Source organism: Gallus gallus, chromosome 3 (genome assembly GCF_016699485.2).
Source record: "Gallus gallus isolate bGalGal1 chromosome 3, bGalGal1.mat.broiler.GRCg7b, whole genome shotgun sequence".
Classification (NCBI taxonomy): domain Eukaryota; kingdom Metazoa; phylum Chordata; class Aves; order Galliformes; family Phasianidae; genus Gallus; species Gallus gallus.
In genome coordinates, this window is record NC_052534.1 from 60,632,030 (window position 1) to 60,659,251 (window position 27,222).

Here is a 27,222-nt window from a genome sequence, read left to right on the forward strand (position 1 = left end):
TTGCTGACTAATAACAGTCATTTGAACCATGGGAATAGTCAATCATAAAGATATATTCATTTGGTTTTCAAGACCATTTAAGATAATTTTACTTCTTACCTTCAGATTTTTGTTTGTTTTAGATTTTATTTCTAGTGACCTTTCAGATCACTAGAAATAATGAGGCAATATTTTCTCTGACAGAGTTATGAGAGACAACACTTGCAAGTTGTTTAATTGCAGCTGTATCACACAGTGTGTGTAGGTAGTATATAACTGCATAGTAGAAAACAGCTATTACTTTGTGCATTGTTCTCATTCTAAAGCAATGTAAGGGCTTAAGTGCTGCAAGAGGAACCAGGTCTTAAATAGTCTTGAGCTCTTTGAAGCAAAGTGTACGAGCTTGGATTGTTATTCCAAGGTCTAGGAAATAAGAAAAATACTGACATATTGTTGTACAATTTATTTGAGCTTACTTGAGTCAACAATGAATACTGAAGTGCATTTTTTTTGGTGCTCTAATGTTTCAATACAACGTAGCTTTTATATTTGAGCTTCAGGAAACCAAATCCTATGGGTTTCCGACTAGGTTCTTGCAAACATATATATGGAACTTAGGTAGTTTATTGAAGCCTTAAACATTAGTTAGACTCTAATATATTTGAATATTGAACTTTCTGTTGAGTTTCTCATCTAATTTCTATCTTCAACATTCCAAAAATATTTTTGATTTGAAGACTGATTTATTTAAATGTAGTGCTAATAAAATAAAGTATTATTTATTATAAAGGATCAAATAGTATAAGGAAGTAAAGCTACAGTACAGAAGGTACAGAAAAAAAGGAGACAGACACTTTAGCCGGGTCTATATGATAGAGCAAGAGGAAATGGTTTCAAACTTAAAGAGTGTAGATTTAAGTTGGATGTATGGAAGAAGTCTTTTACAGTGAGGGTGATAAGGCACTGGAGCAGGTTACCCAGAGTTGTGATTGATGCTCCATCCCTGGAGATATTCAAGTTGAAGCTGGATCAGGCCCTGGGCAACCTGATCTAGCTGGCATGTCCCTGTTCATTGCAGGGGAGTTGGACAGGATGACCTTTAAAGGTCTCTTCCAACGCTAAGGATTCTATGATTCTATATCCGCAAGAGTTTTCTAGATGCAGTGCTAATGACTTAGATTAAGTGAAGTGCCAAACAAAGAGTCAGTAGTACAAAAAATAAAAGATTAAAAAATAAACTGATTAACTCAGTTTTATTAGCCAGTGTAACAACTGGTGGATAATGGCTCCTTTCAAGTTCCAAACCATGTTCTATCAAGAAAGATAATGTTTATCTAAACATTGCTGAGTTGAGGCTTGTGCTCAGCATCTTTGAGAACAAAACTCTACCAGGAAACAATTAACTCCACTACATTTTTTTAAAAAATAAGCCCTCTTCACATAGTATTTCATAGGATTTATCACACATAACTCTTCCATTTGGGCTTGCTTTTTTTTTTTTCTTTTTCTTTTTTTAGCTACAAATTGAAATACTGCAGGAGACATAAAAAATCTTGTGTGGTTGTGTCTTATAGCTTACAAGAGCCAAGATATGAATATTTTGTGCCAAATATGCAGTACAAGGTTACATTAGAGATGCCTGATATTCTTGTGACTGAGAGCAATGGCTTGGATGAAGTCTGAAATACAACTGGTTGGTTTTTGGCAGAATGCTTAGATGAGCAAAGACATAGTTCATTGCAGGCTAAAAGTGTTGACTTCACAGAACCTCTGCCAGCTTCCTGAGTGAGATGAGAAATATTGGCTCTGGTTTTCCCTGTTGACTAGCATGCATCCTTGCAGGTTACCTGTGGATGCCTGATGCCTTGCCAGTTCACTGAGAGTCACTGGTATCTCACAGCACTCTGCTTTTCTGTCTCCAACTGACTCTATAAAAACTTAAATCATTTGAATTAGATGCTACCTGCCGCATCAGGCCAACAGCTTTCTTTTTAAGTATTGTTTATCATAATTCTGGAAAGTGGTTGTTCTGAGCAGAAGTACAGAACCTTTAAGATCCCTGGAGCAAGAGTTCAACAGAAAAATGAAATTTAAATGGGAGGATTTCAGTTTGAATACATGTGTATAGTGAAGCAACCTTACAGGCTATAATAGGATCCAATCATTTTTCAGTCACCAAAGTTCATGACACAGCAAATCTTATACAAGCTCACTCTGAAGACAATTCAGCTCAGTTCCATGTGACAGATATTCACAAGCCATTTCTTAGATGCAGGGATTCATATGCGTGCACCATTTCCAAAACCAAATACAACTAACTCAGTAACACTGAATATGTATGACAAGATATTGACATTTTGTCAGAAAACTGTAACCCCCGTGCACAAAGTGGCTTTAAGCACCCTTGTGGGATGCTGTGCATCACTAAACCTCTCTTTCTTAAAAATAATAAGTGACATGTCGCATAGATCAGGCAGACAGTTTGAGAAAAGCCTTTGTAGGGAAAGTGCTCCAGAAATTTTGCAGCCATTGACATGTAAAGAAGTGAGAACAAGAGGTCACCTTTATGAACACTGGTACCTTTTTTAGACAACTAAGAGTACACAAGAAGCTTATTCAATAGACATCTTAGTTTAAAGTAGCCAACCAGAATAACACATGGAGAAGCTGCAGTGATTTGTCATTTTACAGTGATCTGTCCAATCCAGTATTAGACAGATCACAGTTAACTGCATTAACTGAAGTGACCACAGTCTAACCCCCACTTTGTAAAGACAAACAAATTTTTGAAAAATGAATGTTGAATTTGCAAAAGTTGGAGGTAAAATTACAATAGAAACTACTGAATAATAGAGCTTAAATATAAGTTATGTATATATATATATAATATATATATATAATAGGTGTATAAAGTTTGCCATATGAGCCTGCCTATGTGGTCCAACCATTGCAGAATCTCATTTCTGAACAGTGCTAATCAGAAATACTTGAAAAAGGCATCAGAGCTTTAAAACTCAAACATCAAGATAATGACAGATTTATAAATGCCAATACTGAGACTCACTGTGAGGTAGTAAATTCCTATTGTAAGGCAGTACTTCTCTGAAAAAAATCTTCAATGGATATTAGAAAAGAAGAACAGCAATAAAAATACACAATATTAATGTAAGCCATTAAAAAAAAAAAAAGGAGCTAAAATTTTAATTTAAAAAAACTGTTCACATGAGGCAATTTTTTAATATAAATAAAGTGTAACTTTGTCCTTATAGTTTTATACTTTTTTTTTTTTTTTTTTTTTTTTTTTTTTTTTTTTATCTTTGGAAGCATGCTTGAACCTAATAGGCATTAAGTGTCAGGGACCCACATAGGCGTGGGAGAAGCCAGAATCCTGTAGGTAGTTGGTATTTCCTGTTCATTAATTGTCAATGAGAAGAAGGATCAGAGTCCGTATACAGTCCAAGGATCTCAGTAATGTGCTTGATCTCTTACTGCTTCTATCCAGTGACTTCATGGTTTGTGGAGGTGATCCAAGTGATCTAAACCCAAAGATATCCATGATTTCTGTTCATTTTATATCCATATTCCTGCTCCCTGGAATAAGAATAATTTGGAGTCCAAAAGACTCTGTGCTAAAACAGAACTCACACATTTGTTCTACTTTCATTCTAGAAAGTGGGTTTATGTATTCTCATTAAGGCATTGCTAGTAATGAAGAAAAAAATACTGCTAATTTTTTGGATGTTATCCAGTGAATGAATTTTTTCTTAGTAGGCCTGACAGCAAGGTCTTGCAAATTAGGACAAAACAGATAGCCAGGTTGTGCAGGGGATTTCAACCACAAAATATTCCTTGCCCATTAATAACAAAATGGGTGATGATAATTAAATGAGAAGTCATTTCACCAAGCCTGTTCATTAAAACCTGAAACAGAAGAGGAAAAGGGCAGGAAAGGTGTTTTCTGCTACTCAGTAAAAATAATTATAAACATCTAAATTGTCTAGATGCTCTAGACAATTGAAAGGCTAAATTGTCCTTTCTGATGCTCACTATACTGGTTCTTAATGTGATTAAAATTTCTCTTGACTTTGGTAAGAGCAATGCTGAACTTAGAAAGACAGGCAAAGAGAGATAAAATATCTGCTAGGAAGATCCAAGAGAGAATTATCGCTTTATATGTTTCACAAATATTTTAAAACTGTACCTTCTTCTCAAGCTATGAACAGATGGACAATTTATGGTGAGATGGGCAAAGACGGTATCAACTAGTGGCTGCCAGCTGCTTGCTGTTGCTGCCTGCATGAGGCGGTTTTCACTTCAGCGTAACAGCATGCAATGAGCAGTTATCATAAAGTACCTGACATGTGGGATGAGTCTGCACTTTATTTTCGTCTTACTGTAGCTCATAAGTCTACTATCAAAATAAATGTTAGAACTTAGTCAAAACTAAAGAAGTTAAAGAAGCTAAAGAAGTTACTGTCTAAAGGCGTGTCAGGCTAAACATATTTTAACTACCTCAAGGGTTATTCAGAGACTGAAAAATCAGTCAGGAAAAAGGTGAAATCATAATTAAAGTCAGAACAAAAACATGTCTGGAAAATTAAGTGACAGAGTATAGGCTGCATGGTTTCTATAAAGAGAAATTGTGTCTTAGTGATAAGTGCTTCATAACCTTAATAAAACACGTTTTTTTATGGGATGGTTTAAGTAGGCCTATAAAAAGTTCCAGAATAGGAAGCACTGCAGAAATGTAATAGCTGCTGCCTAACTTTATTGAAAAAAATCAATATTTGATTAGAATACAGAAAGTTATTGATCCATTTCCATCTTGCAGCCTATTCATAAAATAATTCCTTTCCTATTTATGTTATATTCCTTAATTAATAGGAGAAGATAGAAAGACTAATGTAATGAAATATTTTGATTACATAAGATTTGCTAAAGAGTTCAGGATCAGAAGGAGTTGTGACACAGTGAATTTACCAGGTGAATGAATGCCACGATGGAAAAAAATATATAGTCACTAGCCATAATGCAATATAGACTGGGAGGGAAATATTAAAGTAGAATATGTCTCTGAATAAGCTTAATAAATTATAAAAAGATCCCTAAGTTTTTCTGCAGATAAATGAATGAACTTTCTTCCAAATGCAGATGCATTAGGACATCAAGTCATAAAGCATAAATCAAAGGTGCATCTTGTCCTGGAGTGCAGTATGCAAAACTCTTACATGATAATGTGGCACTGAAGCAGGCTAAGAAAGAGGAACAGAAGAGAAGTGGAGAGAAATAATTCTCTTTCTCATCAGATAAGAAATAGGAAGATTCGGATTACCTATGAGATTAATTAGTATGATCACAATTGGAAGACTGTAAATCATGAATCTATGTCAAGGGTTCTTCAAAAGGATCACAGTGGAACTAGATATTTATATGGAAAAGCAGTTTTCATAGCTCAACTTTTCATATTTAATTATTGTAAATTTAGTAAGGAAGTTAAATTTCATGCCTCAGGATGGAAATCAATTTCTTCTAAAAGAAAAGGAGAACTTATGGAAGAATAATTTATTTGACAGTATTCAAACTAAATATTAGTTCCTGGCTACTGCTGGGCTTATCAAGCTCCAAGGATCAGACTGCTGTTGAGTAGGAAATGATGCTTACAAGATATTTTCAAGATTTTAAAGAAGTATTTCCATTAAGCTCAGGAGTAAGTCCCTCTGCATAATATATGTAAGTTTTGAGATATATATTAGAAAGTTTGAGTAATTTTTACATTATTAACTTACACTGCATGTTATTAATTCAGTTGTGAAAAAAATACTATTTTTGTTTTCATTTCAGCTGCAGTGAGGAAGCAAGAGGAGAAGAAAGGTAAATCAATTATTTTCCTTTGACTGAAGTGTCTTTCAGGCTCTGACTGCTATGAGAAATGTTTTTTTTTTCATTCAGTGATACATTGTGATGACATACACCACCTCATATGCTACCATCAGCGAGCTTTATCTATGATAACACAGTTGTCATTTCCAGCATTGTTTGCTCCTTTTTACCTCAGGCAAACTCAGCCCAGAATCAGATACTTGGTCGTTCTGATTGGGAAGAAAATGGCAGGCTTTTGTTATCATGTTAGGATTTGTCAAAGAGAACAAAACTTCCAGTGCACCATGCATGCTGACCTGACTGCTTGTTCTTTGCAGAATGTGCTTTCTATAGTGCATTTAATTTCCTCTTTCTAGATATGCATGTAACATGAATGTAAGCTTTGCTGAAGTCGCTCTTCAGTATTTTAACAGATTGGTAGAAAACTTCATCCTGAAACAGAACCTACAACAGTAATTAATGCATGTAAAGATAAAGATACTGTATTTATCAGATGTAGCTATTTATAGTATTATCTTTCAGAATAGGATTGGCTGAGTTGAAGTATCTTTTATCATTTTTCTATTTTAATTCAATTGCAAAAATAAGGAAATTCTATCATTACGGTGACGTTTTCTTTAATAGAATCAGCTTTATGGATTACTTGATTAATGAGCCACATGCTGCATGTTTAACTGGGAACAATCTCAGAACTTATCCATAGATTTCTATAGATTTTTATTTTTGGGGGGGGGGGGGGAGAGGGGGGGGGGGTGGGGGGATCCAGGGGGGAAAGGGAATAAAGAGGAGGGAGAGATTTCTTTTGTCATTTCAAGAGGATTTGAAGATCCTGGGATTCACATAGCTGAACAGAGCCATTCTTTGCTGGCTATTCATGAAGACATTTTTAATCCTGCTTATTTTTTTTTTCCTGTTATTCCTATACAGAGTCATTAATTGAACTGGAAAAAAAAAATAGTAGTCTCAACTGTTTTACTAGTTTATGATTGAAATCTTGGCTGTGTTGATGTTAGTGGCAAAATTCCCATTCACTCCATTGGAGCCAAAATTTCACCTCATGTGTTTAAGAGAATAATAAAATTCATCTTGGTTATTAAAAAAAACCACCCTGCTGAACAGGCATCAAGCAGGATATTTTGTCCAGTGATTAATTTGCAGTAACTGAGGCACGTAAGGTTGCCTGTAAAGCAGGGAGAATCAGAAAACTGGCAGCTACACTTTTATTGGTTTTCAGACATCAAAATGCTCTCTGTCTTGCACTTAGCACCCTTTCTGCAGCTAGTTACTTAGCAGAAATGTAGAAGTGTGAATGGAGCAAAAAGTCGGCTTTGGTCATTCTTCTAATATAATTTCTTTAGTTTTTTTTTTTTTTTTTTTTTTTATTAAACTTACTCTTGGGTTTCTAAGTCCAACATTTTTCAGGAAGGAAGGTAGTGATTGTAGTAAAAAACGTGCTGATCTGACATGTTGGAGCAAGTAAGGAAAACTGGCCATTAATTAAGGTTCCTGTCTTAGTTAAAGATGCACTAAACTGGAAAATGGGCCTCTTCCCAAAGGTGAACATATCATACTTTAGCTTTCATATCCAGCTTCATAACTTTCTGTGGGCCCCAAACAGAAAATATTATTGCATATTATTAGCTAGCTCCCGATATTGTCACATTTTATTTATTTTTTGCTTATTTTCTTATTATTGAAAATTGCTCCAGGCTGCACGTGTATTCCTTTGACTGCCAGTACAAAGAAGAAATACTTGCTGGTTTTGCTTTAGTATACAGTATTTTTTTGCCCAGATGCAAAAATAATAGAAGTAGCCAGGCAGTGCTCTAAATTGACTGGCTCATTATCCAAAATATATTATGGTACTAGCATGCACAGTTCAAACAGCACTTAATCATTTCTCATGCGAATCATGCAGTACATAGGCACTGTACTGTCTATGAAGCTTTCTTCAATTATTCCCTCCCTCTTATTCCAATCCACACCCTTCATCTAGAAAGGCAGGAATAATGAGCAACACAGAGTGACAAGCCATCATAAGAAGAGAAGAGATAAAGATGGAATGACACTTAGTTTCGACAGTACATTCTGTACATAGCATAAATCAGACATAAAGTGGTTTGAAAAAGGCAGAAAAGAACAGAATTAAGATGGAAAAGGCTTACATATTTCATTGATTTCTCCAAATTGAGAAAATGAGTGATTCTAGCAAAGAACAGTCAGGCACAATTTATGCATGAAATTTATACATTAACCCTTTCTATTTGAAAAGTTAGTTCCTGAAGACTTTGTGTCTGAAGTCCTAGAAAACAGTCAGCTTCAGCTCGCAGAATCATGTTATGCCATATTTCAACATGTGTGGGATAGAGGAGCTGTCATAGGAATGTATAAAGAACTGTCAGTTTCTAAAGGGCAAGAGGCAGCAACTCTGCATGAAAAAGGCATTTCCTAAAATCCCCAAGAGCAAATTTTGCTGCTAGGACACAAAAAATGTTTAAACTCTTTTTAAAAGCACTACAAGTCAAAATGTACATGGATTATAACAGAACTAGATAACAGTGACAGGAAATAAAGCCCATCAGTTTCAGGGAACCTCAAGAAAATGATAAACAGAACTTTAATACCAAAACATTTCAGCAGTTTTCAGTTCTACATGACCTTCTCAGTGCAAGAACAAAGTGTTAATACAGTAAACAAAAACAGCATATTTATCACTCAGAAATTGTTGCATAGTTACAGAATGTTCCAAAAATTCTTTGTGCAAAATGGAGCCAGATTAAAGCCAATTTCTCATTTCAGTTCATAGCTTCATTGATTGGTTTCTGACTGAAGAGGTCATGGACAGATGGGGATGTCAAACAACCTTTACAAGCTTAGTAAATTCTCTCTCAAGGTCAGTTTTAGGAAACCTTGCCTGAAGATTCACTACTTCTGTGGTTCTAGTGAAAAAAACATCTAGAGAAGTCAAACAGGATTTAACAACCACGTAATCCCAGAGGATTACAAATCCACATGCATAAGTGTAAGAACCATGTCATTGCATAACGTGAATCGTGAACCTGATCTGCCAGAAACTCTGTTTCTGTAGGTTCCTTACAGCTAATGAGTGAGAGAGGGAGCTCTGCCTTACTTATAGGATGGTTAGACTGGTTGTATTTAAGAATTCTCATTTCCTATATAGGTTTTTAGATGTTATAAGCTCTTGTAAGTTAGTGAGATACAGAAGCTATTTGCATATTGATGTTAGTAGATGATAACACAACTCTTCTTCTGGTTTTCAGTATTATCACTCTAGCAGCTTGCTCTTAAATTCATTTAACAGTTTTTAGAAAGCCAAAAACACATTCAGCTGACAAGTTTCGTCAACAGAAAATTGATAAAATGGCATGCAGGATCACATTTTGAGTTTTCGCAATAAACTCATCATCATGGTGTAAAAAAATATATAGAGTCTGAGTCCAACTAGTATAAAACAAATGCACAAAATGAGTAAAGTATATGCATTCCAGATCCAAACTGATTTTTTGCCAATCCAGTAGAAAACAGTTTCTTAGAATTGCTCACGGTAATGGGACCATCACTTGGAAACTCTTGTTCCCATATGGGGTGGTATAAACCGGCTAAGGCAAAGCAATATCCCTTTGGAATATATAGAAAAATCATGATGCCTGTCAAACTGAAAAAGAACCGGGTAGTACTGGATTTCAGAACTGCTTAGGTTTGATTTTAACCAGGAAAAAAAAAAAAAAAAAAAAAAAAAGGAAGGCAACCATCTTATTAATAAGGCAAATGCCCATGGCAGCATGGGAGTTCTGTTCAGCTGCAGTTACCTCTGGTGTAATGTGAGCCACATCTCCGTAATGGAGTTTTCTAAAATGCTTCAAATGATAAGAAATTAGATGACTTAATTCTATAACTGCGAAGTGCATCACACATCCCCCCGGCAGAATGTATATTTCTAAACGGAGAAACAAAAGTAGAGTATCTATTTAAATTCTGTTCTGAAAAAAAGTATTAAATATAAATGTTTTGTGTGAGAAAATAAAACAAGCAGTCACAAACGACTCTGTTGTTTAAAATAATCAGTGCTATTTTAACTGTAGCTCGAGGTAGGAATCTCTCTCAAGGGGTAACATTCATTGAATTAGCCACAAGATGGAGCCCAAGGGACCTGCAAACCAGTTGTTAGCGCTGCCCTCCTGAATCAGATTAAGAATAAAATAGAGTTGCCTTTATTATACCAAAAAACCGTTTTATGAGACTTTAGTAACAGACAAAGTACTTTTCAATATTAATCCACTCCTGCCTAAAGATACTTTTCATTTTATAGACAGCTCTGGTTATATGTTAGTGTTTTTTGGCTTCCCATGCTGAGTAAGCAAAATCCAAGCGTTTTCAAGGAAAATGAACGTAGAATTTTCATGAAATATGGAAGATAGACTGAAAAGTATCCATTGAATAGCAGAAATTTTCTTGGTCTCCGTATACCTTGTCTCAACAGTCTTATAGGATATAAATAATGAATGTGCATTCTGCAGGGCTCAGTCTTAATGCTCACATTCAAAACCTCTGTTAAGTGATGGCCCGCTCTTAGGAAACAGGCTGTTGTGCTTTCCATGTTGCAAGTACTTGCGTTAGGATAAGACATAACAGGAATACACCCAGATTACTCCAGATTACTCATTCAGTGAAGGTAGAAAGTAGGCAAAGGAGCGGTAAGTGTATTGGGCTCAAGGACAATCCATGTGATGCATCTTCACTGAATTCACGAATTTAAAACACTTCAGATGAGCTAACTGTTAAAAGGATTTATCTCACACAAATTTAGAAGTCTAAAGTGAGACTTATAAGATGAAGCTATTCACCCTTGTCTTATTTTAGAGTTATTGGAGAGAAATAAGAGTCTCAGAGAGGAGTTGAGTGATTCATCTGTCTTAGATATCCGTCAGGATACAAGGAATTTTCTCCTGGCTGTAACAAGGCACACAGTTCAGGATGAATAACAAAAATATAGAACAGACTGTAATAAACATCAGGATAGTTTGTTGATTACTTCAGCAACCCTCCTAAAGCCTTTAGTTTTTTTTAGGCTTTTCAGAACCAACATCAAAAGAAAAGTGTGTGCAAAAAAAGAAAGTCATTTACTGGTATTAATAGTAGACTAAATAGCTATTCTCATTGTATTTAGACGGTGGGGGCTAATGTAAATATTTAATCTAGAATGCTTAGCATTAAGTTAGAAAATTCATGTTTATCATCCTTTCACTTAATTTGTAGTGTACTCATTATTAAGTTAAGGCACGTAAAACTAATGATGCTAACTTACATCAATATATTTTTCAACTTACCCAAAATCATTTTCTCAACAAGACAACCTAAACCCTGACATCAGTTAAATCTTCGTAGTCCCTTTACGGTAAAACTGTGACTACACTACACTTTTCTGTGTGTCTTACTAAATGATAAACCTGAGAAACAATTCACATTAGCAGATCTTGCACAGCATTTCAATTGCAGTTATGATTGCAGTTTGTGTTAAAGTGCAGCAGTAATTTATTCAGCCCCTGCTACCAATAAATGAAGACAGTTAAACTAGTTTTTAATGATTATGCAACAGCTGTGATTTCTGAGGAAAACGTGATCTGTGTAATTGGTGGCCTGTGTTGTTCCTATAAGTTAGGTGTAACACATGTACATTAGCATTGTCAGCAACACTTTCAACTGTCAATCAGCATAATATGATTAAACACATGAATATCCATATAACACATGGTTAATTGGCTAAAAATTTACCCGTGGGACAAATATTCTGTTATTACCCTGTACAAAGATGGTTGTAAATGAATACGCAAAGATATTGTGCTCTTAGAAAGTTGTAATTAAAGCAAAAATAAGAGATCGGCAGCAATTCATGAGAAAAAATTATGCTCAGGATATTCTGCCCCTAGAAACTAGCCATTAGTCCTCTGATTTAATCACCATATTAATATGGATAGTATACTGGGAAAAGTCCATCTTTTCAAGTTCTAATTGCTTTCTTATTGTTTTCCATTCCTAATACGAACTAATCTCTTTTCCGATTTTCTTTTCTAGATTTTGGTTAGGTCATCTCATCTTGTCTTAATGACCATTATTTTACATTTATATAATAACATATATGAATGTTGTCCATGGTTATACATAAAATTTGTTCATATTTAAGAAGGAGCTAAAAAAAAAAGTTCATAGTCAAGATATTTGCATGGAGTTTGGACCCAGGGAATTAGTCTGGCTTCTTTAACAAATAACAGGCATTATGAAATAGACTGAACATCTAAATATTAATAAGTATTAACAACACCTGCGAAAGGCACTCCTTTCAGCTCCAATTGCTTATCTAGAATGATAAACAATACTATTTTTGTATAAACTAGTGTTAACATTCAGAAAAATAAGTAATCACTCTAACATCCTACAGATCTTAATCTGCCTGATTTCACTCAGTTACCCTTTATATGCCAATAATTTTTTTGGAATATAAAGTATGGCCTGAGCTTTGCTATGTTTTACCTTAATTACTTGCAAAAATAAATAAATAAATAGTAAAAATAAAGGCTTGTTAAGCATATTCTCCCTGATCTATATGTTCCCATCCCGTAATTTCAGAGAAGAGCACATGAAAACGCCAGAAGCTGAGGATATTGAGAGGAAGCTCTTCAGGCCTTTCAACACACGTACCTAAAGATGAAATGCATTAATACAGAACATGTATCTCATCTGCATTTGGCTGAAATTTTATTCTTTCCAGCTCCGTCGATGGAAGATGTGTACTCCTGGGATTTTAAGACTTATAGTACTTTAAAGACATTAGCTTTTACTGCTATCATATGAGATTGCTGTTTCAACAAGACTTATACTTCCCAGTGCATTTCTATTGTTTAACTGACAAACTGGGAAACAGAGAAAGATTGGGATCATTACTGATGCTCCCTAAAGGCATGCATCTCAGAATCAAGTTGAAGCAATTCCTCTCATTAAAAAACATTTAAAAATGTTGCAAATGTCTGTATTTCTTTGCTAGTTCTATTATATTTACCCTGTGGCAAAGTTTTTCTTCTTCCATTCTCTCTGTGAACTACTTTTTGTTTTTCCCAGTTATATAAAATAGTGTTGAATTGCTGTTAAAAATAAATCTTAAAAAAACAAGTGGCTCTAGAGAATTACAGCAAAATCCCCCAAAACCAAGAGTCAATTCATTCTTCACTGTGCAGCCCTAAGGTAAATGACAAATCAAACAGCAAGGACACAAACATGCTAACTGCACAAAGGCATTTATCTGGTAATGGAAATAAGGCAGAAGGGACTGTGGGAACAGCCCGCTCACTTTTAGTGGATAGCAGAAAGATTAATGTGTTGGAGGTGAATACCCTATATGTTCTAATGGCAGCAATTAATTATTAATTATAATGCCAAATCATGACATTTTAGAAGTGGCAGCCTTAGTCACTTATGCTATCGTCCTCACCAGTCACAAGAGTCATGCTGAAATGATAGTCCAAAGAAATTTGTGATGCCGCAGAGAAATACTCCCTGCTATTAAACAATAGGGAGAGTACTTTCTGGAAATCTGGTTTCTCTGCTTCCTTGCAGACTTTCCAGATAAACTCAACAAATCTCTTAGTATTTAGTACTTGTCTTGCTAATGTGGTATCGTACTTCCTTAATGGGTAGAAACCTGGACAAATACCCTGAAGGTATCTTTAAAATTAAACAGAAATATAAAATGAACTCAGAAGGAAATTAAGAGATTCTGTAAAGGTAAGGCTTACAGAGCATCTAATTTAGAATAGTCACATACCAGCTCCCTTTATTTATTTCACAACCACACTCTTCATGCTTTCTTTACTTTGACCCTTCCGTAGCATAACTGTTGGCCATACACTGTCAAGGAAATGTCCTAACCTAGAGCAAGGATGAGGGAGAGCATAAACCAGTCTCTTAACAGGAACCTTGCTGCAACTAATCTGCTTTTTGATGAGTCATTTTTTAGACATATGCTCATTAGGATGTTTTTTTCTGCACAATCAGTCTGCCAGCTGTTTAGCCAGCCAGCAGGAATCAAGGAGGACATAGGCAGATTTAAGAGGTCGGGTTTGCTGACCAAGAAAACTTGTGGGAACATTTGACTGGAAGTTTTCCAGAACTGTGTAGATGTGGCACTGAGGTTAATGGGTATGGTGGTGATGGTTTATGGTTGGACTAGATGATCTTAGTGGACTTTTCCACCTTTAATGATTCTATGACTGTTCCCATAAGTGACAATTAGCAGGGAGGCAATAACTTCACAGAGGCTCCATCTGCTCCTGTACAGTGCTAAGTCCTGAAGAATCTCTTTGCGTTATATTTTTTTATATTTTTATTCTTTTCCAAAGTTTGTATCATCTAAGGCCTTCTGAACTGTCCAAATATAAGGAATATATTTTTTTCTCTGCTTGTCTTTTTGAGAACACAGTTGATCTGCAGTCCGAAAACCCTTGCGCAGAACAAAACTGTTGCAAACTTAAATTTAGGCACAAATCTTGAGAATTCCATTAAAAGTCTCCTTTTGATTGTGATTCCTCATTCGGCCTGGTTTGATTTTACAGATTGATGTCACGACTGTGCTCACCTAATGCCTAGTCCAAATCCTGTTAATCTTTGTGCTTTCTTTAATGGGTGATGAACTAGGCTCGTATTTAGTCTAATGGAAACTAACTGTCTTCTTTATCATACACAGGTATCTATCCAATAAAAATAATTTTCTCAGCTACATAATGTATTAGTATTTTGTTATTCTTCACTAAAAGAAATAGTTCTAGTATTGCTTCCATTTCCTTCATAGCATATTCTTTCTCTATAGAGTATGCACGCTTGATATACTTGTTATCTGAACAGCAAATAACCATTATCCAGATGGAAAATAGACATGTTGTAATCAAAAAGTATGTTCTGCTTTTAACCTCACCAATTTACAGGTCAATAAACCAGAAGATTTCTATTCTGAACCCATATCTGAAGCTAATTTACAAAAATATGCTGTATATAATTAATACCCTTCTGGCATTCAGAATAGCAGACAAGAGTCAAAGAAAATTTCAAGCAAATGTGAAAAACAGCAAGATAACTATTAATCCCAGTTATCAAGATTAATGTAGAATGACATAAAAGAAATTTCTAAAAAGTTTCTGCTGAGGTTAGACCTAGATATTTTCATTAATCTAATTCAGATGTTATGTAGCTTCAAGTATTCCGTCAAAGCTTTCTCTATTTTCATTAGATCTGCATCTGATCCTTTTCCTTCTTTAAGTATTAAGCAAATAGAGATAAAGTAATTACTAAGGACTGACTTTTAAAACATTGTGAAAAACAAGGGGTTATTTACCCAACTGATAGTGCTGCTAGTTAATGACATCAGAACAACTGTTTGAAACAATACCAAGAGTTTACCTAATCCAACACCCCAAGCACTAAATCTAGGGAAGAGTACAAAAGGAAACAAAACAGTCACATAGCAGAGCCTCATGATCTCCCACGATCTCATCTCAGACACTTTCTAAGCCAGAAACGGTTTTTTATGTTCTTAGTAGACTTTTCTGTAATTTGCCTACTTACTTTACAAAATGATGAAAATTTTCAACATTCACACATTTTGCAGCATGGAGTATCACAGCTTATCTAGGTACTGTATAAAAGAAATATTATTTAAGCACAGAAATTGAATATAGTTTCACATTCAGAACAATATAGTATGAGATGAGGGAGAGCAGCAGAACATAACCTTTAATTTCTCACTCTCTAAGTTAAATACCATGTAATATGTAATAAGATACTCTGGAAATTCTGACTAGATTATCAACATCTAGTTTTTATCTTCTCATTTTCACTGAATTAATAGTCTGGATATCTGTGTCACAAACAACTATGATACTGGAAAAAAAGGGAGTAAGATTCTTGAGATTCCATTTTGGGGTTTTGTTTCCTGCATAAGTAGTTTGAATGACATCTTCGATGAAATAATATGGCACAAATGAAGGTTAAGTTTAATATTTAACTGACTGAAATCATGGCATATTTGGCAGAAGAAATGTTTATCTATGCTAGATCTTAACATAGCCGACATAGTCCGTAAAAATTTTTCATTTGAGATCTTCATTTTTTCATCCCTGATTTGTTTGTATCTGTATATGCTGTGTTACACCAGAAACGGAAGGCAGGGTGTACCTCCGATCATTATAGGTGTTTTTTTTTTAAGTGTAACAGGTATCACAGTAGTCTGTGATATAAGTCAGTATTACCAGCACCCAAAGTTCAGGATATTTTTAAATTTTTTCCATTAATTTCCTTCAGTGAACAGAAATTTATAGCTGTTGAGTGTATCTCATAACACCTTTTGATAAAATACAAAGTGAATCACCTTTTCAAATTTCCAGCATATTTCTTGGATACTCAACTATAATGGGATTTAACTAAATTTATAAGCAAACATGTTCCTCTAATTTGCATCTCTAGTCTACACTGCCCCATAAAATATTCCATTATTTTTGTTTTTTTCTTCGTGTCATCTCCAGTCATTGACTCTTCACATTACAGATACAACTTGGATTAAGCAGATACTTGATGTAAAATGGAAAGGCTTTGCCCCTTCCAGGAAAGCAGGAAAGCCCCTTGGCAGGACAAGGGGAAATGGTTTTTAGTTGAAGGAGGGAAGATTTAGGTTGGATATCAGGGGGAAGTTCTTTACCAAGAGAGTAGTGAGGTGCTGGAACGGGCTGTCCAGAGAGGCTGTGGATGCTCCGTCCCTGGAGGTGTTCAAGGCCAGGTTGGATGGGACCCTGGGCAGCGTGGTCTAGTATTAAATAGGGAGGTTGGCCATCCTGCCTGCAGCAGAGCAGTTGAAGCTTGATGATCCTTGAGGTCCCTTCCAACCCAGGCCATTCTATGATTCTATGATTGCACGATGATGAAAGCAAGTAAAATAGAGAAATTACTGCTTGTGTGTCTGGGCCTGCAAGGGTAGCTCATCCTGCACTATTGCATCTTTTCAGAGACTGCTCTTTCATACATGCAGACTGATATACATGGGTGGCAAAGCCTTTATGGCCTGAGAAACACCTGCCTTACAAAAGTTAAAAGGAAAAATCTAGCTGGCAAGCCAGGCCTAGGCATTGGATTTCCTTCCATAGCACTGATAATAGCATGGGGCATGGCTCCCTAAGCTCTCTTTACCTTTACCCCTCTCTTGCTGTTCATGCAAACCATTAGTTCAGGTCTTAATTTTATTTAATCTGTTTTCTTCTGGGGAAACAAAGAGAAGTGCAAAGTTTAAGAGATGTTGCAGTGAAGCAATGAGGCTTTTTATTTAGTTGCACCCTACTTTTGTTTTCAGATGTTTCTCTCTGCTCCTTGGAGTGTCACTTATCCATCTGAAGCTTACTGACCTTAATGGGGCAGTTGTACTTGTCAGGGCTACACATAAGATCTGATTTAGTTTGCCTTAGGTGTCACTTCGTCTCTCCAACCAGTATTATCTATTTTTTTTCCAGTATTGGGCACTTCCAGATTTGAATAATGAGCACTGAACTGTGCACCTCACCTACCAGTGTCATTGCCTTAGTTTACAAACATGGTCACTGTTTAGTGCAGGCAACTCAGCCCACCAAGGACACACAGAAGTCTGACAGAGGCAGTTGTATCAAGCATCAGCTCAATGAGGATTTTAAAGTGTTTATGTTTCTGAAGTGTCCCAGTTCGGTGGCTGGGGTAGATAGTATAAAGAAGAATATATAAACTGTCAAACGTTTTAATAGAGAATTAACTGAATGATTTTTTTTTTTTATCCACGTGCAAATGTCATGAATAAATGCATTAAATCTTGTTTTGTAGCCATAAAAGTATTTAAAATTTTTTGTTACTTCTAGGCACTTCAGAGAAACCTCACGAACACAGTAAGTATAAAGTTCTTAAAGAATGCTGTTACTTCAGATTTTAGGAGAAAGATACTTTTTTACGTCTTCAAAGTCTTGGCAGCTTAAGATGAGATTCATCAGCAAATGCTCACAGAAAATTTTGACTTTTGAAACTGATGTTCAGTAACAGTCCCCGTAGTGCAGGACCAGGTCTGTTTCACAGGCCTCGGCATGTGTAGAAACTCCACTCCAGTTCAGGTTTGGGTAAGACCTAACTGCCTTCTGTCTCCGTGATGCACTGGCAAAAATCATGAGTGACATAGACCAGGAAGGGTCTGTGCTCCTCTTTGTCCAGGCTCTGATCCATACCATGTAGGGATTTACCTCATGGTGTGCTGCACAATTTAGACATTGCTGCTATAAATCAGAATTAAATATGGTTTTAGTATTTCCTCTGATATTCCTTTGTTTTTCTTTTTCTATTCCATATTATTATTACTATTATTTTTAATATCAATGTTTTTAAAAGCTACGAAATTGCATGCAGCTTGTGTATTAATAAAATGTAATATTTATTTCTGTCACTGCTTCACACTGTATATGTGGAATCCGGAAGAACTGATCTCAGGATGACAGAGGAATATGAAAAGCTAATTTTTGTTTGTGCAGTATATTGAACTTTATTTTTCATTCTGTGCAATACTGCTTCATTTCTAAAGTTAAAAAAAAAAAAAAAAAAAAAAAACTTCCATAATTTCTACATTAAACATCAAGGAGAAATGATGTTTTATGTAGAAAATAGGTAATATAGGTAGAAACTTTATATTTATAAAAAACACAGTGTAATTTTGCAATTTCTTAAACCACATAAAAAGACAATATTATTTTTTTGTATTATTTTGATTTTGAAAAAGATTTTTTTAATCTTTTCTCAAGACTAGCATTTGTCAAAATCAAGTCTTATGTTAATAGGTAATGCAAAATAACCTCTTAAAATTATAAAGAGAATCTTTTGTTTTTAAAATGTAAAAATGAAAAAACCTCTAAAGTAGGGGTTCTTCTTATTTGCAGAGCACGAACATATTAAACATGAAAAATCAATCTCTCACACTAAGCCAGGTAAGTTTGGTAATTTAATTTCCAGTCACTCCAAGCTTAGCTCAATATGGACCACTGTGGTCCTCAAAACTTAGAGACTTGCTTGAGTTATGTGCTTCTGAGATTTTGTTGTGTGCCCAGGGCTTTCGTCCTTGTACTTTTTGAGAAGGAAAACAGAGGTCTACAATTGGTCTGCTGGAAAGAAACAAGACTGAGAGCATATCTCATCGATGCTCTGCATATATATAGTTCCAGGGTGGTCTGGCTGAAGGCTGTGAGGCCATTGCAGCATTTGCACTGAAAAGCAAGTGTTGGGGTCTGATAACAATTTTGGTAGTGCTGTTGTTTAAATTTCACATAAAAATGATAGAGTCATGAATAAATGATCAGATAAACCACTTAAAAAGTTGTTAAATGATAACCAAAGAGCCTTGGTTTTCATCATTCTTTTTCCTAATTTTTGGGGGGGGTTTATTTGCAAGATAATATTTTTTTCCTATATTTTTACTTTTTCTTCTCTTTTGTTTTTATAAGACTATGTTCTATTTGTAAGTTAAATATTTCATAGACAGTTTAACAGTATTCTACAAGCCTTTAATAACTAATTTAGTGAAGTTATACTGCTGTTTTTGAGTCAACAAGGCGCAAAAAGGAACGTTCCTCACTCCAGCCTTCAAAGGCATATGCCAAGAAATTTTACCTCCTTGTCCACCTTTCAGATATTAAGAGCTAGCAGGTGCTTTAGCCAGCAGACAGAGGTGGGTGAGCTTGGCTGAGGCAGACATGCCCTGGAGGAAGTCACCCTTTCTGGCACTGTGTGTGATGGCAGGGGTCCTGATGCCCATTTGTGGGTCACCCTGGCAGACAGCACAACTGCTCCCCCACCCTCCACAATGGAACCAGCTTTAGCTGCACAACTAGCCTTTTTTAATTGAGATACTTGCACTTAACTGAATTTCCATAGTAAGGCACTTGCAAACATCAGAGAATCTTATCATATAGCCTGTACATCAGACTGATGAGGAGCTTGCTCTGGTAAATTCCAGATTAAAGCCCTTGGAATTTGAAAATAATATATATATTTTTTTTTTAAGACTTGCTAAATTTCCTTTATCGTAAAAAATTTCCAGTGATTAACAGTTCCTTTGGGGAGCAGTGGTTCTTTTGAATTTCTGATGATGACTGGAAGTATTAATCTGCCAGCACAGGTGGTAATAATACTTCCGCCTGCTGTGCACCAATGAGAGCTCTTGAGTTAGCAGCTGAATTACAAAAGCCTCATTCTGTACAAAGCAGTGGCCTCCTTTTTCACCTTGATACAAAGCAGCTTCAAACTATTATTCTTATGCCTACTGCCATCAGTTTTAGGAGTGTCACACGACTGAGTAACTAGAGAATCTCAGAAAATAGAGTGATTCTATAGGGAAATTAAGAAGTGTTTGGGGGATGTGGAGAAGCAAGTAAAGCAAGAGGATTCTTTTCTGTTGTAAATCATCTGAATCTGCCTGAAATACACAGAAATATTTACAGCTTGTTATTTTTCCTATTTAAATTAGATATCCCCCCAAAAATGAATATTAATGCTGGTAGTGCTGCACAGCTAGTGCTGCAGAGAAAAGAAAAAAGTCTTGTATTTGAGAATGTTTTTCATAATTCTGATTATTTCAGAAATAATAATATTTTGGAATTTTTGTATCTTTATGAAGTCATCAATTTTTTTATGTTATTGTTGGACTCCTCATGTATATTAATATAACAATTAAATGTGGTATAAGAAATCTATGAGGTATAAAAAATCTATAAGTTGAAGCAGTTCTTCTATTTTGGACAAATGTAGTTCTTTTCACTGCTCTTCTCCACACGGAAAGTTCAGTTAACTGATATGATTTTGTGAAGACTCCTGATTTCCTGAAGTGTGTTCCTTTGTAGAGACTGTTAATTCTTAAGTTTTGCTAATTTGCTCATTTGGTTTCCTTCTACTTACAACCAGTTGTCAGACACTCAGACAAAAAGCCGTGGAGTCACCATCTGGAGATCTGCCAGGAAAAAAGGAGATGCAGCCTTCAGGGCATTCTCCAGTGGAATCAGCAGATCAATAGTTGCTGTACAGTTAAGTTGCAAAATAGATAGGTGAACAAATACCAAAGAATTACTGGATTTATCTCCAGATGAATGGACGTCATTAGCCCTGTTCAAGACACACTTTTTTCAGAAATGAATTTGCTTTGAAAAGAAAATCCTTCTCATACTTTTAAATGAATCAGACATACCATCCACTCGCAGATTTATTTTCTAGACCCCTAGAGTTATAGGGCAAGCTTTGATGTAAATTCTCACCAGAATTAGAAAAAGGAAGAATATCCAATCTAGTGTTCAACAGAACAGGGATAATGTCCAAAGAAAGGGAAGCTACAAAAAAGCTACATACGTTCTGAGTTCGATTTGTCATTAATCCAGTGAAAAGTACAGAGCCTATGTATAAAGTCACCAATCTTTGGGTTGGTCTTCTGTGGTTTTTTGTTTATTTGTTTGTTTGTTTGTTTATTAGTGTATAGAATACTCAGTATCCTAATGTCAATTAGTGAATATGTGAATTACTTATTAAAGGTCTTCAAAGAGCAGAAAGAGAATACCTGATGTCAGCAAGTTGCTGCTTATGCTATAAAAACATTTCTACTTTCACAGGCAGCTGTGAAACAGAGATGAGATTTTTAATTCACTGCATTCATAACAATAGCTGAGTAAGGGGGAAAAAAAAGCCTTAAACTTAATATGGGTGAAAAGATATTAAATCACCGCCCACCAGATGACAACTGTAAAGCACAGCAGTGCAAAGCTTTTCTTTATTTCCAAAGAATAGAAAAGATCAACCGAAACTGAGCTTTATTTTTCTTTGCATTTTCTCCCCTTAGTACTTACTTCCCTACAGAAAGCACAGACTGCAGCAATGAGACTGCTTCTGTGTCTGTTGCCACATGATAAAGTGGCAATAGTCCTGTTTATCCTGTTTGGCATGTGTATACCTCTGGGAATCTCAGAGCTAAGTTAAAAAATAAATGGATGCAGAGAAGCAGTGAACCTTCTCTCTACCCTCAGGAGGAAAAAACAAAGAAGTTATCTAGAAGTTACGTTCCATTCTACATACTTAGAGTGCAGACAAGGATCTCCTATCCATCTTAGGCATATAGAGTCTACAGAAGCTGCTCCCACAAAACAGAAGTAGATCTTGATATTGTCCATTTAAGGGTGCACTGGTATAGAGAGAGGTAAAGTGGCGATTCACAGGTGGTTCCTTCCACCTATCTCCTTTCCAGTGCTTTCTCCCATGTTTAAGAACATTTGGCTTCCAGGTTGGAAACAGTGCTCCTGCTCAAGAGCCAAGAAGTTTTTTGCATGCACAGACTATCCAGCAGTATCTCTAGTCAGCTAGTACTCAGACTAGTTGAATGTCTTTAGGGCCCAAGATAGATCTGTCCAAGCTAACCTGTTTCAGCTTGAATCTGATACTCAGGAGAGGTATTCAGAAAAAGAGAAGAGCCATAAGCCTGTGGCTGTAAATGCCTCCATCAGAGAGAGGAAGAGGAAATATATCCTGAATATGTCTTAAATAGTGTCTTAAATATTGTTGTTTGTGAATGTGGAAAGATAGGGGTTAGGAAAGAATTTTGAATTCGGATATGGGTAAAGTGAGAAAGTGGGAGCAGAGCTTTCAGAAGAACAGGAAGAGGAATGTTCAAGTCAGTGGGTAGAGATATGAAAAAAAAATATTACAATTCTCACCTGACTTGGCTTATGCCTGAAGTTTCACCCACCCACCTGCACATAGAACATCTGCTCAGGTCTGGTAGCTGATGTCAACATGTGCCTGTGTCACCTGAAAGCTGTGCTGAGCAAGGCCACAGGCAGTTTACATGTGTGTGGGGTTGGACAGCTTTTCTCGTGAGACTAGCAGAAGCTTAGGACTTCTGTAAGGTTTCGTGACAGATATCCTGCTGGGTCTAGGTAAGCTAAGCCAGTGTTCAAACTGTAGATGTACAAATCAATATTTGTGCCTGGGCAACGTCTGAGTTTTTGGGGTCATATAATATCCAACTGTTGAATTTAGGTGGCAAGGTGAGGTCCACAAAGTTATAGTAATTGTATTAATAGAAATACAGTTTCCACTTGAGTGCCTACTTGAAAGACACTAACAGGTAGGCAGCTGTACTCTGGTGACAAGCATTAGGCCCACTAATTTATTTTTCCATTGTGTATGATCTCACCACATAGCCAGAACTCATAGTGAATGCATGCTCTTTTACAGTACTATAATGAGATAGTGTTGATGCCAAAGGCATGCATTTATTTTGTCACTGTGAACCATATGTGTAATATCATGTTTAGAAATGTTTTTCCAGTTATATGTACCTATGCTAACACAGTATGAATTTCTAACTTTCATGCTGCTTTCACAATACAGAGGAGAAAATTAAACAACAAAAGACAGCTCCCACCGAGAAGTCAGGTAGGAACAAGTCATTATTTCCTGTTTTAGGGGGGCTGTGAGTGTACGGAGCATTAAACACTATTCAAAACTCTTCCAGTATCATACATTTACATTAAAATCAGTTTTTTATGATATATTGAAATATGTGGCTGAAAATAGTTTCTTATTGCAAATCTAACCACAAATGCAGTTCTAACAGTCTTTCCAATGACAATGCTAGGTCGAGGTGTTTCAGCTCTGTGCGGGCTTTTCCTCCTGTGCCAGAGATGGGCTAATGGAATGGAGTGGAGTTGTAAATCAGATCTCTGAAATGATCCAAAGTTTATCCCCAGTAAAACTCACTGCATTTTTTTTCAAGCTCAGAACCTTCCTGTGACAGAATTTATAGCACAGAGAACTGCATTTGTAGGAAATGATGGAGGAGTATGAATCACCAGGTGGTTTAGGGACTTGAATGCATCTCAATCTGGCTTTCTCATGGAAAAACTGGTTTTGGAAATAACTTATAGGTCTTTGGGTCCTTGTAGATTTTGTGATAATAATGGTTCAAGTAATGTTAACTTATATAGAAGCCCTGGAGTGTCATTCAAGTATTTAGAACATTCTCGTAATTTCTCACAGATTACACAAAGTTTTTTGACTTTAACTAGATATCAACTTGTAGATTTCTCCTAGGAGTATTCTTTACCTCAAAATCAATGAAAAGTTGCCAAATCTCAGGCAGTTATATAAAATCAACAGATTTTAATTTGGTATGATGTTGATGATGGTTGTAGTGATAATGATGAATTTTCTCAATAAAATAAAATGCTGTTTTACTTTAAGCTGAATAGTGCAATTTGCCACCTCATTTGATATGTGGTTTTCCTTCACTTCAGTATCAGAATTGATTCTATACTGAATAGTATCATTCTGTCTCTAATTGTAAACGTTCATGTAATTTCTTGGTTATATTGTTTTCTATAAGAACTCACATGATAATCTACCATTTTTCTATGAAGTGATGTTTTGTAGCACTGTTTAACCAGGAAAGTTTTCATCGTTTTTATCTAACCATAAACTGCTGTAGCTTGTTCGAAACTATAAACTATGTTTCTGTTAATAGAGTTGGAGAAATGCCCTCAATATATTTCTAACCTGAATGTTTTATGAATTAGCAATGGGCAAACAAGTAGGTTGTGGCATTATTTCAGCAAGAGCAAGAGGGACTTGCAAAGGTCTACATATGTTAAGGACTATCTCCATTTAGAAGCGTGAATGCTATGCATGTTTACCTGAGTGGGGAAAGCTAAGAAGAAATGAGAATCATGATATGATAAGAATATTTGAATATTAAAATGACAAAGAAATCTTATATCTAAATGTTACAGTTCATCTTCTTTTGTCTTCTGTAGTCCAGGCAAAGCCAGCAAGTACGTGGTACCTACCTTGATCAGAAAAATTCCTGTAATATAGCTGAATATGTGTGAATACATGGAAGATTTCCCTTAATAGTTCATTGCTTTGCTTTAAATTGTAGTGTATTTATCCACCCTACCTTCCTTCCCCCATGTCTTCCAGTACTTTCATTTATTGTCTTGTCATTGCTATTTCCTAGTCCAATAATACCAATATTAATGTAGCAGTGATAAGCTTTTTAAATTTCATCATTAAGAATTAAATGTGTTTAATTAATACTACTGATTAAGAAAAAAATGACTGCATTGTTTTCCTACTCATATTAATACAATATTTCTAATGCAACTAAATCTAGCATTTTTTTTAGTCAAGAACTGAAAAGCCTATGCACTAACATAGTATGCAGCCTGCATGTTAAATTTCTGTATCCTTCATACCTTCAGCATGCAAATATAAACTGCAAAAGTTAAAAAAACAAACAAACAACAACAAAAAAAAGAACAGTTGTGTTCCCATATACTTCCACTCCCAAGAAAAGCCTAAAATTTGGAAAAATACCACTCTCTGTAGACATAATTTTTAATTCACACCTCATAAAATTTGAAATTCCCTATCTTGTCAAAATCTCAGCATTTCCTGGAATATATGTTCACCTGAAATCACAGTTGCTAGGTGTTCAATTATTCATCAAGTGGCAGAAGGACTGAAGCACATTGCTGTTTTTTCAGGGGCTACTCATATTTTAAACATTTTCACTTTACAACCCTCACTGCATCCTACTTGTTGCTCAGAAAGTAACCAAGATTCAAGGCTATCATAATAGCCCATTGGTTCCTCAATTCTAAAAATATACCCTATTTTCATACATTCAGCTTAGCTGCTACTATGCTACAAAATCTGGTTTGTTGGTGTTGTTTTTTCTCAAATTCCTTTTAAACAGATGTGGTTTTGATACAGATTACATAGTGTTAGACCCTTTTTTAATCCTTCCTATTTCTAGCAATCTACCATCAAATCTCATTATTTTCTATAATAATTATGAAATAAAAAAAAGAGGAAAAAATGCATGGCCTGCAAAGCAGTGCGAGTTCTCTAATTTTCCACACTGAAATATGATTTATTCATACAAAATAAGACTTCTTCAAGGCTTTGGGAATTCAGCTGTATTATTTCTGACTCAGCATAAAAGTTGAGCAGATGGTTGCTGGGTTTGATTTGTACTCTCCTTTCAAATAACAAGGATGGAGAGTGGATGTAAATTTCACTTTAGAAATTGAGGGGAATCCCTTTCTAAACTGACTTCTTCCTTAATATGTGTGCATACCTCCCACTAAAATTAATTGCAGCAATTTATGTGAAGCCATGTGCAACACTACTGAAGTTCATAATTTTGTAGCAGATTCATTAGAGAATGATCTGTTAGCAGCTAGTCATCTGGCTTCTTTCCAAAGTAACTGCATGAAGCAATAGAAAATTTACTTTTATTCCTGAAAAGTATACATGCAGTCCTTCTTAGTTAAAAAAAAAAAATGACTTACACAAGACAACTTAGAAACATGGCAATTTTGTTATGCTGTTTCTTTTGTCTAGAGCATGAAGCAGTCAGGCATGAAAAAGATGTTCCATCTACAAAGCCAGGTAGGCATTCCTGCATTTTATGCGATCATTACTTTTGAAACTAAATAGGAAAATACAATTCCATATGACAACTGTCAGAATGAACAAAATCATGGTCTTGTGAACTATTTTGCATCATCAGATGGCCTTTATATGTCATACCATAGCTGACCTAGCATGGTACTTATTTACAATGCTTTTGTCATTTTCTGAAGATATATATACATATCTCAAAGGTCAAATTTCTTCATTTGTAATTTCACTGGCATCAAAGAAGCTATGCTGATGAAGAATTTGAACTATTGTTTTAAGATGTTTAGTTTAAATGACTTCATTTTGCAAATTATTTTTTGGTATCTGCCATTTAGTTGGACTTTACAGCCTTCCTGCATGAATTAATTTCTCAGGAACATCAGCAATTTAATTTTCCTTCATAGCAAGATGTTCGAGTCATGTCAGTTCATGACCTGGCAACAACCATGGTTCACAGTAACTTTCTCTGCATATCATAATTCCTTTGCAACCTCTCTTGCATAAGACAGAGCCAAATTACTGCAGTTATAGGAACTTGCGTAGTTCAGTTTTGCTCTGAAGCAGTCACCAAGAGTTTAACAAGCCTTCTCTGCTCTTCTCAGTGAAAGGAAATAAGTGAAGAAATAAAATTTTTATTGCTCGTATTATTCATCCTTTTCTCTAGCATAGTGATTACCACGTGCAGAGAAAAATATCCCTACTATTATTATCCATCATTAGATTGTTTTTAATTACAGTACAATCACTAAAATGTTTCAATAATCTGTAAATACAAAGTACAAATAAAGCCATTCTCCAGCATGAAAA

The 27,222-nt window shown here is 35.5% G+C and overlaps 1 protein-coding gene across 1 annotated transcript in view; it reads left to right on the forward strand.

Moving 5' to 3' along the window:
- The window catches only part of TRDN (triadin), a 208,455-nt gene that overhangs the window by 159,629 nt on the left and 21,604 nt on the right, over positions 1–27,222 (forward strand). Inside the window, exons 28-33 of the mRNA XM_040697502.2 lie at positions 5,821–5,850; positions 17,796–17,822; positions 18,855–18,902; positions 23,341–23,385; positions 24,762–24,779; positions 26,356–26,403. Of these exons, the coding sequence (XP_040553436.2) occupies positions 5,821–5,850; positions 17,796–17,822; positions 18,855–18,902; positions 23,341–23,385; positions 24,762–24,779; positions 26,356–26,403 (216 nt within the window). The remainder of the gene's footprint in view (positions 1–5,820; positions 5,851–17,795; positions 17,823–18,854; positions 18,903–23,340; positions 23,386–24,761; positions 24,780–26,355; positions 26,404–27,222) is intronic.